Source organism: Schistocerca serialis, chromosome 6 (assembly GCF_023864345.2).
Source record: "Schistocerca serialis cubense isolate TAMUIC-IGC-003099 chromosome 6, iqSchSeri2.2, whole genome shotgun sequence".
Lineage (NCBI taxonomy): Eukaryota > Metazoa > Arthropoda > Insecta > Orthoptera > Acrididae > Schistocerca > Schistocerca serialis.
The window spans coordinates 169,996,089-170,017,520 of NC_064643.1; the positions used below are offsets into that span (position 1 = coordinate 169,996,089).

The following is a 21,432-nucleotide window of genomic DNA, read 5'->3' on the forward strand; positions in this document are numbered from 1 at the left end:
TAAAGAGTCTGTTTATCAATATTTTTGTCAACCTTTAACAACGGTTACAAAAAGCATCTTCTGGGCTAGATCGGTCTCTTTGGCCACTATAAATGAATACTAAATCACACGTTTTCCTATAAACCACCACTCTGAGAAATAGAAGCTCCGACAATGCTGTATTCAGTCAGATGTACTGATCATAATGTGCCTCGCATCGCACTTATCACCTGTACCACTGCTCAGGCTTCCATGATGATCTTGCAAATTCACTGCAAGTGTTCATGAACTAAAGTTCCAATTTGTCATTGCTAACAACACAGGTTCATTAAAAATACCAATAAGGCAGTAACAATGCATGCTACGAATTTAATTAATGATAATGCTATGTCTCCTTTTTTGACAAATTTTGAAGCATAGGCATAAACATAAATCTTTTGACAACTTTCTTCTGAAATAGGACATACTGTACAAAAAATAAAAAAAAATACAATACTGTACACTGACCTGTTCCATGTGGTTTCCTATGGAAAAAAAGTGTTTCACTTAATGGGTGTTAATTACAGTGTACCTAAGTGACATACATATACAATCCACATAATGATATTTAAGCATTGTAATGACAATTAATGAGATTTATGTAGTTGTAACTTCCCACTTACAATTGTTTGCAGTTGTGGATCACGTTTGCTAATGGACATTAACAGCAGCAACTTCAAATGCTCATCAAATATTTTAGTTCTGTAAATATTTTTTGTATATTTCATTTAGGAGAACATTTTTCACAGAGATAAGTAGTGCTGAAAGTGGAAAAAAAGTCACAGGACAACTTACACGACTGATCAAACTTTGTGAGTGAAAGACTCCTATAAAACTCCAGCAATGATGAATTTAAATATTTATCTTTACAAAAATCACTACATTCCAAATCAATCTCTTCCATTTTAATTTTGGGGCAAGAGTTTCTGCAATAGTGTTAAAATGATTTTGAAAAATATTTATACTCCCAGAATGAGATATTCACTCTGCAGCGGAGTGTGCGCTGATATGAAACTTCCTGGCAGATTAAAACTGTGTGCCCGACTGAGACTCGAACTAGGTCCCGAGTTCGAGTCTCGGTCGGGCACACAGTTTTAATCTGCCAGGAAGTTTCAATATTTATACTGTCTGCAATTGCATCAAAATCTGGAAAACAAGACTCAAAATTTATTTTTGGTACTCAAAGTTTCAATTGTGAAATCTACTAGAAGTAGAGCCCGGCAGCTGACTGAATGTTTGGCACGTATTAAAATGCATGTAACTTTTTTTGTTGAAAGGATGTAATATGAATATAAAAATTAGTTATAGCTGGTTATCTCCAGTCATTCACATGTTTAGTTAAATTTGTATAAAACGATAACTTCCATAACCACTCATTGTTTCGTAACTTAGCCAGACGATGATTCCTTTATTCAAGAAAATTTTGATTGTTATTTGGAGCCCAAAAAATTGCATCAGCACTTTTTCACAGCTAAGGCAGCATACTGCTGTATAATATGGTAAATCATTTTCTTCAGTCTCTTAAATAAAGTTGAGGAACTGTTGATGAATGAGAGCATGTGATCTCCTAAATTAACAGCTGTCATGACTGGCTTTGAAACTTCTGACATATCCAAGCATTTTCCGCACAAATACTCTTTGATGAAAGATGCAATATATGATTAAGGTCTATGATACACCATCATTTCGTATGCCTTTGACACGAGAGCAACAACACCCCTATTTTTTTCCACACGTTTTGCCACCATCAGTTTGATACGCCTTGAGTTTTTCCACTGAAGACTGTTTTTCTGACAGCGTTTTCTACTCCTTTAAGAATTTCTTCTCCTGTGGCTATTGCATGAATGCTGTGAATGTCAAGCAGCTTATACCTTGAATAAAAATTAACCCCTTAGGCAGTATCTAAAACACCTGTTGACACATCCAGAGCCAAAGAGAACCACTTTAAATGTCAGACAACTGAGTTACTATAGTTCCAGCAACATCATTTACAGTTCAAGCCACAGTGTCAGCTGACAAACTGATGTTTTTAAATAAATTAGCTTTTTCTGGGTACATTTCTTGAATTGCTGCAACCATGCCATACTCAGTTATTCACTTTCAGTGATTGGTTGGTTGGCTCATTGGCTGGATGATTAAAAGGGCAAAACTACTAGATCATCAGTTCCTTTTTCCTCAGACAGACAGATCTATATGACTGTAGATCAGAGACAGCCAACTATGCAAAACCCAGGAGAAGAAAACCCTAAGGTCTACCAAAGATCAACAAAGCTGAAATAAGGGATACAAAGAAGACAGGGAGACAGAGAAAGAAAGATAGGCAAGGTGCCCCATCTAGGAGGTAGCCAGAAGCCCTCAAAAGCAGAGCAGAAATGAGGGGACATACACTGGCATTCCCTGTCACTTATCAGATGTACTCAACTCAGAAATTTCCTAGGAAAGACTAGCAACACAGACAGAGCAAGAGAAGCACACAGACACAAAAGGTAAACAAGTCTAACAGGCCATGAAAGACGGGGCAAGAAGAGTAAAAGAGCAGGTAGAGTGAGGGCTGGTCTTAATCACCAGCCCTTGGATATGATGTGTACTGTGGGAGGCATAAATTCAAACCTGGAATGTACGGTGCGACAGGAACTCACGGGTAAAAACTGGGAGCATACCCCAGAGGCCATACTTGTGCTAAGTAGCATGGATATAGTGTCGCCATGTGATGTCACAGGCCTTTTGCAGGTCACAGAAGACAGACAGAAGGTGTGGAAATTGGACAAAAGCAATTTGGATGGCAGACTCCAGGCAAATAAGATTCTCAGTAGTGAAACAGTGTTTGTGAAAACTGTCCTGGGACGGAGCCATAAGAACCCCGAACTCAAGGAGCCAACACAGCTGCTGGCTCACCATATGTTCAAGCAACTTACAGTGACCACTGGTGAGACTTATTATGTGTTAACTGTCATCTCTAGAAAGTGCTTGCCCGGTTTTAGCACTGGGACAATGATGCTTTCTCACCATTGTAATGGGAGCTTGCCCTTGCTCCAGATGGAGTTGAAGGTGGCAAGGATATGATGCTGACAAACCACTGGTATAGCAAGTGCAGGATACGGTGGTGCAGTGACCAATTTTCACCAAAAAGCTGGGCGAGTTCATTTGTTTGTTTGGAAGGGGAGGCCAACAAGTGTCTGAAACCTTTCAGCCAGTTGGTGATGACAGAATCAAGGCACACACCCTGCACCCTATACCAAACGATTTTACAGAAACTATCTGATAAAAAACAATGTTTTTGCTTTACTTATAGATATATATGTCAGCTTCATGATGGCGTGCCCATCATTTCATTAATGGTCACAGTAATTGTGATATTTACATGGAAGTAAGATACTACATGAAATCTGGAAAAGTTTGTAATGAAAAATAGAGGTTGCTATGATTTTGTGCCTGCAGTGTGTGAAGTTTAGCTAACATATTGAATTTTTCTTCAGACTAGGCTGGAGATATCTGTCTGCCACCAATCTTGAGAAAACTGAGCTGACATAACACACTTAGATGTGATCAAGCCACACCAGTGATATCTACAACATTCCTCATATTTCATAAATGGTTTGAGATACAGAAATGAAATTTTTGGCAAATAGCAGCATGCTAAGAGGAGAGTAATTTGTGACATGGTTATTATGCAGAATTTCATTATTTACCATGTTATTCCACTTTCGATGAAAGAATGCAACTTTTATGGACCATCAATAGCTGATGAAGCAAGAAATGCTATGGGTTTTGGAACAATATAATTGAAGACACTACACATTTATTTTGTGCCAAGAATGTGCTTTTTCATAAGCTACTGATCTTACTTTTCCTTAGTTCCTCACATATTAAACATAATAAACCACTTTTTCAGAATTCTTTTGCAACTGTGTCTACACAACATATTAGTGAGGTGAGCCTGTGTAAACTCCACTGCATTTTGGCAAAAGAAGCAAATTTTTGTATGGCAACCAGAGAAAATATAGGTTTTACTGAAAATTTGCCACTCATGATGCTTCTTTGAAACTTACAAATGGTTAACAAGCCAGGCGAAAATAAATCACTTCACTTTTGGTGAAATTATTTGTTGACACTAACTAAACCAGAGATGACAGTAGAGCTTTTTGAATGACCACCATTCAAGTACGGATGTGGAGGGCCCCACTTTATACTTACAGAATATGTGAGCATAGGCTTCAGTTTAGAATGGCACTCAAGTGCTTGGGATTTCCCCTACAGCACCTACCCGTAACTCCCACCACCGCTGCTCTCCCCACGCACACCCTGCTGGCTGTGCGTCTAGTGGCCACAGAATTCTGCATGCACTATAAGTGCTTGATCATTTGGTTGTGGATGCAGTCCAGCCCTGGGTCTGTATCAGGGCAGTGGGCTAGGGCACTGGCATATACCCACTCTGTGAATGGAGTATTGTATGGTTACAGGTGGCACATAGTAAAAGATAACTGCTTTTGCTCCACCCGCTGTTTTAGAACCCAAGAGGCAGGTTGATAATTCTCAACAGTGATGGCATCTGGGTCAGTATAGACAGCACCATTCAAGGGATTACCATGGACAACTGCAGGTGTCTGGTACTTGTAGCAATACCCGATCTTAGCTCAAACCTGAGAAGGAGAGAAATGTGGTCCTATGGTTGAAACATACTGTTCCCAGCATTCTCATTTCCGTCTTTTTATTAGATGGTGGACCTGGGCACGGAGCTGCTTGAAGGCAAAGAGGTGCTCCCCCGCGATGGGTGCCACTTACAGCATTGGAAAGCCCACCTGTGATCTCTAATAGCCTCTGTGGTTTCTGATGACCACCTATGTCTGCTGTCAGATGGGCCTGAGAAACAGGGGTACACTAAATCAGCTGTGGAAAGAATGGCCGTAGTTACATTCTGGACTGTCTCATCATCTCTATGCGGCAGGGAGCTGAGAACAACTGCAGAGGTGAAAGCACTCCAGTCAGCACTGTTGAGAGCTTAACTGGGCAGGTGTGCTGGGGAGTGATGCTGAAGAAGGGACAGGAAGATTGGGAAGTGGTTACTACCACACAGATCATTGTGGACTCTCCAGTGGATAGATGGGAGGAGACGTTTGCTGCAAATGGAAAGGTCAATGGCCGGGAAAGTTTGGTGCACTACAATGAAGTGTGTGGGGGTACCAGTGTTCAAGAGGCAAAGGTCAAGTTGTGCCACTAAGTTTTAGAGGTCTTGGCTGTGACTGGTGATCAAGGTTCCACCTCACAAAGGCTTATGGGCATTGAAATCCCCCAAGATTACAAAAGGTGAGGGGAGCTGAGAAACCAATGCAAACAGTATGTTCTGAGCCACGTCACCATCAGGAGGAAGGTAAGCATTGCAGATGGTAATATCCTGAAATTCCCCTACCCAAACAGCCACAGCCTCCCAAGGTGTAGTATGAGGCACAGTTTTCTATATAGTGTGTCCGGAACATAAGTGCAAATACCACCTGACACCCTGTGATAGGTAGCACGATTCTTATATCCCTGGTATACACAAAGGGCTGTGTCCAGAACATAAGTGCAAATACCACCTGACACCCTGTCACAGGTAGCACGATTCTTGTATCCCTGGTATACACAAAGAGCCGGGGCCCATGTTGCTGAAAATCAAGTCTCCTGAAGGGCAATGCAGAAGGCAGCAGAAGTGCTTAAAAAAAATATCGTAGCTCACCCAGATGGTGAGAAAAACCACTACAATTCCACTGGGGAGTAATGTTGTCGATATACTGTGAGGCCAAGGAGGACCTATGGTCACCTGCTGCCACCGGTTGAGGGGTTATAGTATCAATATACACAGGTTCTGGGGTCCATTGTGTGGTGTGAACCAGGGACTCAGGGGCTGCCAGAATCTCCACCTTGGCCACATGAGTGGAATAGGAGGGATCTGAAAGCGTGGAGGTCACCAGCATGACCTTTTCCTTTGAGGACTTTTTCTTTTCTCTCCTGTCCTTAGAGGATTTCAATGATTGTGAGGACGTCTCTGAATCAGTTACTGATAGAGATGATGAACGCAAAGCCCTGCTACCAGCAGCCTGTGTCTACTTCAGCCACTGGCTGGTGTCTGGTTGTAGATTGGCAGAAACTTTGGAAGGAAGTGTCCCCAGGACACCTTCCGGGCAAGAGAAGCTAAAAACTAATAAATTGTTTGAAAATGGGAAACACGCAATCATAGAAAACATGATTCTTCTTTGATAACTGATCACAGAGTCACAAATCCTTACTAGCGCATAAATGTTTAACAATTTCAAACTCTTCAAGCAGATTGAGTCTTTTACCTTCAGGAGCGTAGTGCCAAACCCTCAAGTTTCTGAAGTCAGTGGCTGATGGCCACTGGATTTAAGGTGCTTGGCAAAGGTGGAATTATGTTTAACCTTTGTAGTGAGTAAATGCTCCTGAAACCTAATTTTAAAAGTCCTTTCCCTTTGGCCAATATAAACTGCTTGAGATTCACAGCACTCGAATATATATATATATATATATATATATATATACTCTGTGTGATCAGAAGTATCCGGACACCCCGAAAAAGATATGTTTTTCATATTAGGTATATTGTGCTGCCATCTACTGCAAGGTACTCCATATCACCAACCTCAGTAGTCATTAGACATCGTGAGAGAGCAGAATGAGGCGCTGCACAGAACTCACGGACTTTGAACGTGGTCAGCTGATTGGGTGTCACTTGTGTCATATGTCTACGCACAAGATTTCCACACTCCTCAATATCCCTAGATCCACTGTTTCTGATGTGATAGTGAAATGGAAACGTGAAGGGACACATACGGCACAAGAGCATACAGGCCAACCTTGTCTGTTGACTGACAGAGGCTGCTGACAGTTAAAGAGGGTCGTAATGTGTAATAGCAGACATCTATCTAGACTGTCATACAGGAACTCCAAACTGCATCAGGATACACTGCAAGTACTATGACAGTTAGGCGGGAAGTGAGAAAATTTGCATTTCATGGTTGAGCGGCTGCTCATAAGCCACACATCATTCCGGTAAATGCCAAACAATGCCTCGCTTGGTGTAAGGAGTGTAAACATTGAGTGATTTAACAGTGGGAAAACATTGTGTGGAGTGATGAATCGCGGTACACACTGTGGAAATCCGATGACAGGGGGTGGGTATGGCGAATGCCCGTTGAACGTCATCTGCCAGCGTGTGTAGTGCCAACAGTAAAATTCGGAGGCGGTAGTGTTATGGTGCGGTCGTGTTTTTCATGGATGGGGCTTGCACCCCTCGTTGTTTTGCATGGCACTATCACAGCATGGGCCTACATTGATGTTTTAAGCACCTCTTTGCTTCCCACTGCTGAAAAGCAACTCGAGGATGGTGACTGCATCTTTCAACACGATCGAGCACCTGTTCATAATGCACGGCCTGTGGCGGAGTGGTTACACGACAACAACATTCCTGTAATAGACTGGCCTTCACAGGGTCCTGACCTGAATCCTGTAGAACACCTTTGGGATGTTTTGGAACACCGACTTTGTGCCAAGCCTCATCGGCAGACATCAATACCTCTCCTCAGTGCAGCATTTCATGAAGAATGGGCTGAAATTTCCCAAGAAAACTTCCAGCACCTGATTGAATTTATGCCTGCGAGGGTGGAAACTGCCATCAAGGCTAAGGGTGGCCAATATCATACTGAATTCCAGCATTATCGATGGACGGTGCCACGAACTTGTAATCATTTTCAGCCAGGTGTCCAGATACTTTTCCACATAGTGTACATCCAAGGCAGCATATTTATCTTTCTGGGAATGCTCATTGTGAATGTACTGATACTGGATTCTATTGGAGGTGGTATACACCATTCTTATATTTTTGCAGGAAAGAGTTTAGCTGTGGCTTAGGACACATTACTTAAAAACAGAAGCTTAGAAACCTTGTAATTCTGAGATGCAGGATTGAGAGTGGTTTCTTGGTCAAGTGGCAAAGTTTTTTTTTGCATGTACAGTTTGTAATGGCTACAGCCTCTCCATCACTAACAAACTGAAGATAATCTAATCTGACTCATTCCACATCCATGAAGTTTCTCATTCTTGATGGGATCTACAGAACATGATGAATGAGAGAATGGATGAAATGAAGAGATAAAGATTCCAAAGCAGCACAAAAATGGCAAAGTGCTATAAATGTTGAGGAATACAAAATCTTGAACTTCACGAAATAGAAAAATGTATGTAGTGCTCTATGGCTACAATATCAATGTGTCGCAACTGGAATTGATCTGCTTATACGAATACTGGGTGTAACAATTTATATAGGTTGAACTGTAGGTATGCAGGTGGCAGGCTTCAGTTCAGTGATAGATACTTGGAAAACTCAATTCAAATACAAAAGAGATAACTTACAAACACTAATGCAACCTACCCTAGAATAGCTTTCAAGTGGGTAGTACTCATATCAAATGACTAACAGGAGATAATGAACACTTACAAAGATGAGTAACATGAATAGCCACAAGTTGTGTGATCCACGGGAGAGCATCACGGAGATGCTGGAAAAAAACAGAACTGCCAGACACGGGAAATTAGATGCAAACTACCACATGAACATCTGCTTACAAAGTTTCAAGAACCAGCTGGAAATGAGCAATCTAAGAAGACACTATGGTACCCTATGTATCAGTCCTACAGAGATTGCAAAGGCAAGATTAGACTAATTACAATTCACAGAAAGGCATTTAAACCATTTATTCTCCCCATGTCTTACCACACATTTCACTGTGGTTTGCATAGTACTGATGTAGATGAAAATAAAAGATAAGCTGAATGAAATATGAAACTTCCTGGCAGATTAAAACTGTGTGCCAGACCGAGACTCGAACTCGGGACCTTTGCCTTTTGCGGGCAAGTGCTCTACCAAGAGAGTTTCTGTGAAGTTTGGAAGGTAGGAGACGAGGTACTGCCAGAATTGAAGCTGTGACGAAGGGGCGTGAGTCATCCTTGCGTAGCTCAGATGGTAGAGCACTTGCCTGCGAAAGGCAAAGGCCCAAGTTTGAATCTTGGTCTGCCACACAGCTTTAATCTGCCAGGAAGTTTCATATCAGCGCACACTCCACTGCAGAGTGAAAATCTCATTCTGTATGAAATATGTTTAGCTGTCAAAAGGGCAATGTGAGATTGTGAGATACCTTCCATTACTAAAATAGTCGAATCTTAATCAACAAATACATATCACATAATATGAACAAAATTTGGTAATATTTTATGACTATTACTTCTGAGGATTAATGCAAAAAATTTTGTGCACAGCAGCTATGTCATCTATAATCAATAACCAGAAACTGTATTACATTTTAGCTACTGTTCGTTTATAATCAGTCCATTTAAAATATAAAAGTAATGAATATTTTGCACTCTTTGTACATGGCAAAAAGTGCTAGTATAACAGCAAATTGAGAAAAGATGCAACTATACACAACACGACCATAACCAACTGTCCGTGTCAGATGAGAAACGTATCACAGAGCAGGACTGAAAATGAAGTACATTCATGCAGACAGCCTGTCATACTGGAGTGGGACTAGAATTGCTTTAATTTGTGTCTAACAAACTGGGACATGTCTTTTAAACTGACTATAAAAATGGATGTAATATGGGAAGCAGAAACCAGGACACATCTCTTAGGCTTCAAAAAAAGTTAAAAAGGCGCACAAATTGCCCCTTTTAGTCAGGAGATTAAAAAATGTTGCAGCAAGTCTCTGATGTTAGAAGAGAAATGGCTCACACAAGCAGGTTCTCTGCTTAGGAAGTAGCCACTGTTGTGGCTGTTGCCACATTAAAAGAAAGGAGGAGGAGAAGAAGATAGTTGCAGAGTCACTATATCACTGTCACAAGACTCTGCAGGATGTACCTGAATAAAAAATTTAACGCAAAGGTACATTTACACAGTAACTATTTTGCTGCTCAACTGCACTCAAGTCTTCAAATCCACAACACACAAGTTAAAATTTTTTTGGTGAACTAGTAGGCCTGAGTTTATTTTTCCAATTCTTTTCCAAATGACAAGACACCTAACTAATCAGACAGACAAAACTTTACAGATTCCAATGTGGCTGTCTAGAAGCAGTGTAGACAGTTATCTGTTACCCCAGTAGTATGGAATTTAGAACTGGCACTATTCTTTTACTGTTATAATTATTGTGCTTCCATACTATACAGTGCATTCATATTAGTGGGACTGCACACACGGTAAATGATCAACTCTGCAACTTGTGATCAGTTGATTATAAGTTTGTTCGCTGTTTGCAATACTAGTAGCTCGCAATTCGCTTTACAGCTGGTAAGTCAGCTGCATAGCCAAAGCACTGCCTGATGTGCGCTCGTCTGAACACTCTCATTTGACTTGCTAATTGCAGCTTGTCCAAATTGTCTCGTGCGAAAAACTCAACGCTGCAATCAACTGATTTAATAAAATATATAAATCGTAATTACTACTATGTATAAGTAACTTAATAAAACCAAAGAAAGAATATTATAATAACTATACTTGTGACAATGTAATAAATCACCCAGATACTTTTTCTAACATCTTTGCATTATGAGACAAAAAATTAAATATTAAAATAGGTCCAAATGCAGAGTTTTAGTTGCATGAAGTTTAAAAAATCCTATTTCAAATTTTCTTCACTGTTCTACATTTGGTATTTATCGTATTTTGGAGCTTTAGAGGGAAGATCCTGATGCTGAAAGACATAATCATAAAAGTGAGTGCAGCTCATTTCATAATTAAAAACATGTTATACTATTGCCTTAACTGTTGATACTTTTAATCTATTTCATTCCACAGTTCACTGGACATTTGTGGTAGAGAAACTTCTTTCCACATTAGCACTGCGGCCTGGAATACTAAAGATGAAGCTGCACGGATTTAGTAACTGTGAATGCTGCTCTAAGTGTCCACACTGTTCAAAGAAATTCCACCATTTCTCCTGACATGATTTACTAGACCAATTATCACTATTTCTGAAGAGTTGTGATACAGTGACATTGTTGGCAAAACAAAACTGGCCAGACAATGCGCTATCCTCTACTGGTAATCCTTTAGCTTGCAGAAATATTAATCCCTGTCACTTAATTCCAAATAGGCTCCGAGTCCAAGAACATCCATTTGAAAAGGTGAAATTGTTTCAAGTTCATTGGCTTTTTTTTTTCTTTAAGTAATCCGCATGTTTCATAAAACTGTTTAATACCAGAGTGAAATGTTGGAATATTCCCAGCTGATGCAACATCCATTTTCTCCGAGATAAATGTCACCTTGTGTGGTGCAATTTTTCCTCTTTACACCATCCTATCACTCCAACATCTTGTAAAATCGGAGCTGCTTGTATAAGACTGCTATCTGCTTTCTTGAGTTTAAGTATTTGTCTCTGAAATAAATACATCTGACAGTGTAAAACTGATAAATAAGGCTCAGTCAGCACATTCTGAAACTGAGTTGTCAGAAATTTATGTACTTTTTTCCTTCTGAAAGGAAGAATGACTTAAGAACATAATATAATTTCAGTACTTTCTCTACTGTAACAAACAAAGATATCCACCCTGTTTTTGTATGTGAAGACAATGCATGATACACTCTGTCAACTAACTCTCTTAATTCTTTAAGATGCTCCACCTGTACTGTGTATAAGAAGAAGACATTTAAAAGTTCAGTCACAAATGTTTCCAATCAACACTCATCAAGTTGGTAGCTGCCTTTGCAGCATTATGTAATTTTTGTGTGGAGCATCTAACCCCTACAAGACTTTCATTTACTTCACCTATCAATTTTGCTAACAAATTGTTTGTACCGCTCACTGTACTCCACAATTAGTGTTGGTACTATCACCACAAAATGATATGCTCTTACTTTTATCAATTTTGTTTTCCTCTAAGGTAATGATGGAAAATGTATGTATTACAGAGACAGTTTTATTTGGCATAGAAGTTAATTTACATAATTTCACTTTTTGATGTAAAATACTAAACAATTAGTGAAAATATTTTCTTGGCTTCTTGATTACTAGAGTCCGTAGCTATACCAAAATAATGGACCTTGGAAAGATCATCGCGTATTTGTTTGACAGTGTCACATTAACATGATCTCACAATTGCTGTTTACTTTTGTTCTCGCCAATGTCACAATGTTTGCTGCTTCAGAATCATTAAAGAAGTACAATCCTCTGATCTCAAAGACATGTGATGTTCCATGGTACAGTAGCACATTGCTAATTCTGCTGCTGTCGCTAATTTGCCCTGATTAAATGAATATGAAACAAAATATACAACATTTCTTTAAAGTGTTTGCAGAGTACACATTTGATTCACACTTTATGTTAGCTAGAGGATCCTTACTTTTTGCTCTTCCCACATGTGTAACAGAAACATAACATTTCCGAATTACACTTCCTACTTCGTAGTCACTTCCCTCATTTTATGAAGTACCAGTCTTCTGAATATTTCCTCCCTCATGTTTTATGTTCACTTGGAACAATCGAGGATTTTGATAACAAATTAACTGCGCAAAGCTTAAACTCAACTGAGGGTCAACAATGGAAACTGAGCAGCATTACAATGCAACAATACTCCTTGAATGATTCAGTCAGCTACGATAATAAAAAAAATTCCATTTCTAGGGGTTAACATAGTTGAAATATAATGACAATGTTATGAAAAGGATACATTGCTCTCACCACACAGCAGAGTTGTTAAGTTGCAGATAGGAACAACAGAAAGACTGTTAACAATAAGTAAGTTTTCAGCCAAAAGGCTTTCTTCCAAATTAGGCGCGCGCGCGCCCCCACACACACACGCACATGAACACACACACACACACACACACACACACACACACACGACTACTGTCTCTGGCTGTTGAGGCCAAACTGTTGGAATAGAAATATAGATGTATGCAAGAATTTGGAGAAAAAATATACAGTATGAAAATATTTCTCTGAAGTCTGGGACAAATTGCTGCCCCAAAAGTATTTTTCAGGACATCGATTTCTTGAATCTGAAACTGGAAAACTGGGACATCTAGCAACCGTACACGGGAAGAACAACTCAAGCTGCTCACATCTGTCCATCACACTGTGAACAAATGTTCAGACAAACAAATATTGACATATACCAAAAGATATTATGTATTCTTGGTAGTTTTTGTTTTATGGGCATTAGGTCATGGTACTAGCCATATTTCCGTATCATCAGAGGCTATACAGATTCAGAGAGCAGTTTCAAACTGGAATAAGCTCAACAATCTGAACTGGGCTTGCTCAGAAATTTCTGAATTGTGCAGATGGAATCTCTCCCTGAAAATATCCTTTGTTCCTGTAACCCTCCCACCCACCTCTCCTCAACCTCCACTAGCCTCAATCTTCCATCTGCCTATATGTCCTTCCCTGTCCCCACTCCATCCTCACACATACCTTTCAGTTCCCCAGCACTGTTTTATAGTCATGAAGTTAAGAATATATTACAATGTTTCGAAACTGTGTGGATAATAGGTATATGTTTCCCACCTGTGATGAGCAGGACAGTTACAGCCACTGTAGAACCTAACAAGCTGCACGCACATTGTGTATTCTCAGGGTGACTATCACGCCTTCAATGGCCTTGAGACACTGGGCAGACAGATCTCGTGTGCCCCTCCGGTTTAGGCAACAATTCTTGGGTCAACCGTCCAGCCTGACACTAATGCTGCCAACACTGATAAGCATTTCACAAACCCATCACCTGTTATGAGCAGCCACTGGTCACCTTCAGGCTACAGAATTGTTTCACTGTCAACAATATTATTATTGTTGACAATGCAACAGAAACCCCTTACTGCTAGTGTCTTTCGTCTAAAAATGACTATTTCTGAGTCAAAACAAGTTTTGGAATATTATTGTTTGATACTCATGTGTCTGTATAGTGAAAAATATATAAGAAGTCACATGGTCTTCAGGCAGTCTGTCATTATTTCTAAACACTGATAAGCGAAGTTAGGTATACTGCTGGTTTTCACACTACATGGTCTCCCTTCTTTAAGAGTTTGTATTTCAATTGGTATACAGTGGTTGGCAAGATATAAATGGTGATGCAAACTATTATTTCCAAAACAGTGGAAATCAGGCTTAAAATAACCCCAGAAAAGTGGAGCAACTTGACACATAGTTGTGAATCCAGCATACAGGTACTACAGTATTAAAAACAAGGAGGAATGGTAAATAATACTCCATGAACATTTTTGAGTTATTCCTCAGCAAATTAACTTGATGTAACTTGGAGGAAACACAACATTTTTTACTCTCTGCTATACAGGATACGGCTTTAACAACAACTATGCTGCGCAAGATATAGCCTACAAAGAAAATGAATTTTTGAAAATTTGACAGTCTTGACTGATAATATGTTTTCTTTAAATTAGTTATTTGTGGCAGACAGCTGCTGCAGCTCCTCCGAGGAATTTTTAAACAGTTAACTGTAAATAATAGAAGACCACTCATAATGATGAAGGTGCAAAGGATACCTACATGTGGGCTCCTTGGAACACTTATTTATCTTGTAAAAAATAAGCACTGAGACTTTAGTTAGTATAATTTCATGTTCCAAATACAGATATATATGAGGTTTCTTCCTGCAACAATAATGCCTTACCTTTCACTTCAATCATATCCAAAAATCCACATAAAGTTGATTTTTTAACTCTGTTACTGTTTTTCACACTGGTTTCAATTGCTTGAACTGTATTTGAAATTTCAGTACTGGGATCCAATGGCATTGACTTATTCTTCTCCACTGACTCCTGTCTTAAAAAAGAAAGAGAAATACCAATATTGTAAAATAGCAAATAAAAAGAAACAAAATACTGTTACATTATCCAATAACAGAGCAACCATCCCACACAAAACATGTTACATTATAAAAGGAAATACATAATACAAACTTTAAATTAAACTGTTGAGATTTCCATAGCTATTTATTGTACTGCCTTATGAAGATCACAAAATGTAACAAACGATGATTGAAATTTATACCAATAGGTAGCATAGCATTAATGAATGTGCGTTAAATAGTTCACAAAATGGCAAAGTAAAAGAAATTCCCCTGTATGCCAGAAGTATACACCACCTCATTAAAAGTATTAGTTGTTTGTCCCATCTGCATTACTACATTTGATAAGATGGCTGTCACAAAACTCAGTCCCACAACTGGACATGGACTAGTGTTTGAAAACACACTTTTTTCCATATAACTCAAATTATTGGAACTTACAAATTATGAGGCAGTGGATTCAACTCTCAAAATTGCAACAATACCACTGGCAGCACCTTCAATGTGACACAGAAAAGGAAGCTGGTAGTGCTGTGACATTAGGATGAGAAAATTACACTTCCTGATTACTGGCCCCAACTGTGTGAGGTGTAACCAGCCACTGGTGAATGGCTATTACACAAGGGAACAGAAACCTGAAGACTGATGTATGACTATGGTTTCATCCGACAGTGTGTAAGCAGTTGAAGCAGATGCCTAGTTGATTTTCTGTGCGAATGAGATGATGAACACCTAGGAGCATGAAAACAGCTTGTTGAAAAACCAACTGAAACTATAAATTTACTGTTAGTAGCTGCAATTTATTTTATTTCCACACTGTGTATCAGAAGTTTAAACCTTCACAATAATGAGGATTTATGTGAATTAATAAGGCATCTATGTGTTGTGCATATGACTTTGAGGTAACCTGTAGCAATGCATCTAGTGGCCACAGGCTCATTCTTCTGGTCAGCAGGGTGCCATCTTTGTTTACTTCAGAATATATTATGTAAACATGACAGAAAAAGTTGGTTGTGAGCATTGGATACTGTCCCACAGATTACCCCATTTACTTATAACACATATGTGGTTATTAATTCAAATAAACTGATCTGATAATGTAAGTTTAAACATCTGAAAGGTGCAGTACAAATAAAATTGTGAACAGTAGCAGTACACTTGAAGTATCAAATCATTTCAATCACAGAAACAGTAAGGTCTAACCTAAGATGTTCATATTTATGAAGTTGAATGATGGTTTTATTGATTTTCTGCTGATTGTGTCCACTTTGTTGGTTTAGGTTCCTGTACGTAAATGATTCACAGAAGCAAGAATGCTAGATCTACTGAATCACTGAAATAAGATCACATCAAAATATCACTTCAGGTGGAAGTTGGCCCTTAAGGCTTGGGGAATAGAAAGTAATAATTCAGAGATAATTTAAATTAATCTGTGTCAATGTTAACAAAAATTACAATATGAGAGAGAGAGAGAGAGAGATTTTACATATTACAGAGAGTTTTCAGTGCACTAACTATATTAATAAAAAGCCAAGCTATAGTTCCGTGTAATCACAAGGGATCTGTTTCAAACTCCCTGAACACTTAATACTTAATAGTTGTGTGAGTAAGCATGCGAAGTAGTTTCCAAAACAAGTGAAGCTGTTTTGAAGTTAGTGGTACAGAAATCTTAAACTCAGTCACACTATAGGAGGAGGAGGTAAAAAACAGCAGCAACTTTTGTTGAGCTATATGCACAATCCTGCATGGGTACGATGTCTCATGGTCAAACACTAATGGTGAATTACAATGAAAATGATGATCATTCTCATGAACAACATGCTCACAAGTTGCTCTTTCAGTGTCAGCATTAAGTGGAATACAATCAATCTTTCACAGTAAAGAATGGGTTATCTCAAGGTGCTGTAGTGCTTCCGGCACTATCCAATTAATACAGCAGTGGCTTGACTCAAGTGACTAGTGTCAAATTCAACTCTGTGGGTGACCTAGCAATAACTGATCATACTACCATTCCAGAGTGTCTTCAGATCCATTTATGTGAATACCACAAAAACAATACAACAACAAGATAATACCTCAGCATCAGTTCTTGACAGCAGAAGGTAAAACATAACTAACTTTAAATATCTTAAGTATAAATCAGTATCATTCACTGATCTACAAATAATATATGGGCAGCATCGGCCAGAAACTAAAGAATACAAGATAATGAAATCAGTCACCAAAAGCAGTTAAACATAAGAGCACGAAAACAGCAGAGGAAGAACTGTCTAAAGATTTAAGCACTTCGGCTCAACATTTTCTGAGCAGAGGAATGAGTGTCCACAAAAGAATAACTTCCAAGGCCTAACAGAAAAAATCCTAACTTTTTTTTTCTAGAATTGAGCAAATAAAAAATTTAAAACATATATTTAAAAAAAACAATACTTCTATGAATTGTGTAGTTAAAACATTAGCAATATCCAGTATGAATTTTCACTCTGCAGCAGAGCGTGTACTATGTGAAAATCCTGGCAGATGATAACGTTCGGTACGGACCTTAACCTGGGCCCTTGTCTATCACCTGTGAAAAGCAAAGTTCTTGGATCTGAGTCCTGGTCCAGCACACACTGTTAATCTTACAGTAAGTTTCATGAGCAGTATCCTTTTCAATAAAAATAAGTGTGTTACAAAAGTGTGACTGAGGTATGGCTGTAAGATAAAACACAAGAGTATTTATTTGGGCATAAAAACGTTGATAGTTTATCCTGCAATATTCAATTCTCAGAAGCAACAAACTTGTATTTATCAAACAATGGAAAATACAGGATGGAATGTAACAATATTCTGAGAACAAAAGTTGCTACTCACCATATAGCAGAGGTGCTGAGTCGCAGATAGGCACAACAAAAAGATTTTCACACTTAAAGCTTTCGGCCAATGCCAATACACACACACACACACACACACACACACACACACACACACTCACTCACTCCCTCCCTCTCTCTCTCTCTCAAACACAATCCACACACACAACTGCAGTTTCAGGCAGGCAACTGAAACCACACTCAGTTGCCTGAGACTGCAGGTGTGTGTGTGTGTGTGTGTGTGTGTTTTGACAAAGGCCATTGGCCGAAAGCTTTAAGTGTGAAAATCTTTTTGTTGTGCTTATCTGTGACTCAGCATCTATGCTATATGGTGAGTAGCAACTATCCTTCTCAGAATATTGTTACAAACTTATATTTATGTCGCTGAAAGCTTACTGTTCCTCCTCTACGATGGGTCAGCTATGGGAATCGTACAACACATGATGAAGACAAATAACGGTGACAATATTAACACTGTCAGATAGGTAAGATATACAGTCTTAAATGTGTTGGATATTTCAATTCAGCGGGAGCTACAGGAATATTGATGAAAAGAGGGATTAACTTTAATTACCTTCAAAAAACAATACAGGAATTTTTTACTCTTCTGAAATGTTTCCAAACAAAGGGTGCTTTTATTTCACCTGGATTACAACATCAATTCTGCTACAGAAGATATCGATGGCAACTCTGGATAGGCAGTTCTTCCTGAAAGTATCACCTTGTCCTGCCACCAACACCTTCATAGGTAGTGGTCGGATATCCACAGTCTTATCATACATCAAGTGGAGACCTGACTCATCATCTTTGATATGTACAATTTGAACCTGGCTGCCTGAACTGGAATAGACTACAGATTGCTATAAGGACTATTTATTGCTGTGTTGGTGACAACTTTGTGTGGACTTCGAAATTTCTGGTTTCATTCTTCCACCATCAAGTTTGCTCATTCATGTCGACCCATCTCGTTCAGCTTTTTGTGAACTGTAATTTATTCTGGGAGATGAAGAAGCTTGCACAGGATAGAGTAGCATGGAGAGCTGCATCAAACCAGTCTCAGGACTGAAGACCACAACAACAACAACAACAACAATTTATTCTGTAGGTGTTTAATTGTACATTAATAAAAGCTGTACACGCTGTTACACAGGAACAAAACAAGCATGTACAAAAACGTATCAAAGTCTTATATATATGATACCATACGTGATAAGTCACCATTCAACATTTCAAACATTCTGTGGAACCTGTGTTGTCCAACATCTGTCAAAGCTTCAAGAGCCACTATAAATATATGATGAATCAAATGTCACAGGTGGGAGTCCTTATTTTTTAACTCTTGATAGTGAGGACAGTGGCTATGATTAAGATTTAAGTTTGTTATGACTTGCATATCAAGAACTTTTGTTATTAATTGCTGTTAATGCAAAGAAACTATTACTTTTACATTACATGTGGCAAGGGCCTTATTGACCATCTCCTTCTGTCAAATGCACTGTTTTTCCATTTGGTGTTGATGTTCATCCTAGCTGTGTCCTCCCAGACATTATCTCACCACCTCGTCTTCCCCTTCCTCTTGTTCCATCTATTGTTCTGCAGAATGCTATTTCGGGGTACTCTATTCCCCATCATTCTCATTATATGGCCTGTCCACTTCAACCTTCTCTTCTTTGGCACTTTTATGATATTACGGTGTTTGTATAGCTCTCTTAATTTTTCATTTTTTCTTATCCTCAACTCCATAGTATTTTCATCATATAGGCCTACAGGTCAACAAATTTTCCGTGGAATGTTTCTTTCAAATATTAACAGTTTTTCCTCATCTTTCTTTGTAAATATTAATGCTTCAGATCCATATGATGTTTCCAGTATAATAGCCAACTGATACAAGCAGATTTTGGAGTTAGTACCAAGTGCTCTTTTATTTAAGATTTTGGTAAAACTACAAACTGCTTTGTTTGCTGTTACTAGATGGGCAACTATTTCTATACTTTTTCTATTGTTGTTACTACATCGACTTTGTAAATGCTTCAAGCAGTCAACTGTCTTTGAAGTGAATCCATCTATGATGCAAATAAACTGCCAAATCAAAAATTCCAATTTTTGGCAAAACAGAATTTCCTCATACTGCACTTATTAGTGTGGGAGCTAGCAAGTGAACAAAAAAGGTGATAAATATTACTTAGGCACACTAAAAAGGCACTGTTGTGTGAAAAACTGCTGTTTTTATTCCGATTATGCCACAAGCTGAAGTAATGAACTAAATTGGTGCCAAGGTCAGGACTTGAATCCATGTCTCTTGCTTGCTAGGCAGATGTGCTATCATTACACTACCCTGGCATTGTGGCTGACATAGCTGCACTGACTATCCTTGTCCAGTGCCCTCCAGAACACAAACTTCAATTCACGCCTCAGCCCATCTAGATTTTCCCCTTCTTGCATCATCAGTGTTGCTGAAACTCTGATATTGGAATGGCAACCTAGCTTTGTACGTAATGGGGGAATCCTGTGTATATTTTGGGCATAGGTGATATACTGATCTGATGGAATATACTTTCTTGGAAACATACTGAGTCTCAATTTCATCTTTGACAGGATAGAACCTAAAGTAACAAATTAACATTTGTACCAAAGTTGAGACTTGGACATGGTCTTCCACTTACTAGACAGATGTGTTATCCACCACATCACCACTTTTTCTCTTCCCTTCAGTGTATTTTGTCACAAATAGGAATGAGTTACACATGGACGTTTTGGAACATCATGAATAAGATGCTATAGTGGAAATAGGAATGAGCCATCAACTAAAATTATTCTTTTCTGTTTATCTACATGTAACTATGATGGTGTGAAATGCCAAGAGAAGCTTTTGCACCAGCCAGTCAGTGGAAACGTGTTCTAAGAATAATATCAAGAAACAAATGCAGGAAAAATGACTGCAATTAGCACAAACAGGGAGTAACACATGAGAGAGGGAAAGTTACTGTTCAGGGTTTCATGCCAACTTGTCGATGTATTGCCTGTTGCCTTTTGTCTCAAGATCTTTGGCCAATGTTTGTTTAACATATTTTCTGCCATCTCAACAGCATAAATGGCTAGTATTGTCAAATGTTCACCCTCCATTGCATGAACAATGAACACAAGTGGCTGGCAAAACACCAGAAAAATTGTTAAACAAACCCCAGCTAAAGATCCTGTGACAAAAGCTAACATGCAATATTGAAGTGACATTGACTGTGAAAAAAGGAAGGGATGTATGGTGATATTAAATATCTCTTGACCCTTTGTATTTGGTTCCAAGTTAGAAATCTGAATTGCTGGAGAAGAACTGTGCCTTGAAACAATATGCATATGAATGTTTTACTGTGAATGATGTGCTTAGAGTGCAACTTTCTACACCAAGGGGAATTTTATGTTACAATTTTGGCCTCCACTACATCAAGTCACTTATGCCTATTGCAGTTACAACACTGTGTTCTATGAGGAAGAGAAAACCTGGTCCAGCCTCTGGTGCTGCCCAGTAGCCAATCCCTCGATCTGAGCAAAGGGATGCTCACTGATAATACACAGCCTGGAGGAGAAAAATTACTAAAAAAAAATAAATAAATAAATACTGAAGCCCCTAGAAGGGGAAGAGGAAACAAAATGAAGCTTCACGTATTTGGAGGGTATGTGATATTATAGCATTTATTAGAAAATCGGAGTCAATGGAAGT

At 38.8% G+C, this 21,432-nt stretch overlaps 1 protein-coding gene across 2 annotated transcripts in view; it reads right to left on the reverse strand.

Annotated features, from left to right (window-relative positions):
• The window catches only part of LOC126483781 (leucine-rich PPR motif-containing protein, mitochondrial-like), a 167,410-nt gene that overhangs the window by 142,313 nt on the left and 3,665 nt on the right, over positions 1-21,432 (reverse strand). The window contains exon 2 of one of the 2 annotated variants that reach the window (XM_050106938.1): positions 14,692-14,843. In XM_050106938.1, the coding sequence (XP_049962895.1) occupies positions 14,692-14,843 (152 nt within the window). The remainder of the gene's footprint in view (positions 1-14,691; positions 14,844-21,432) is intronic. The other variant, XM_050106939.1, reaches the window with a different exon arrangement.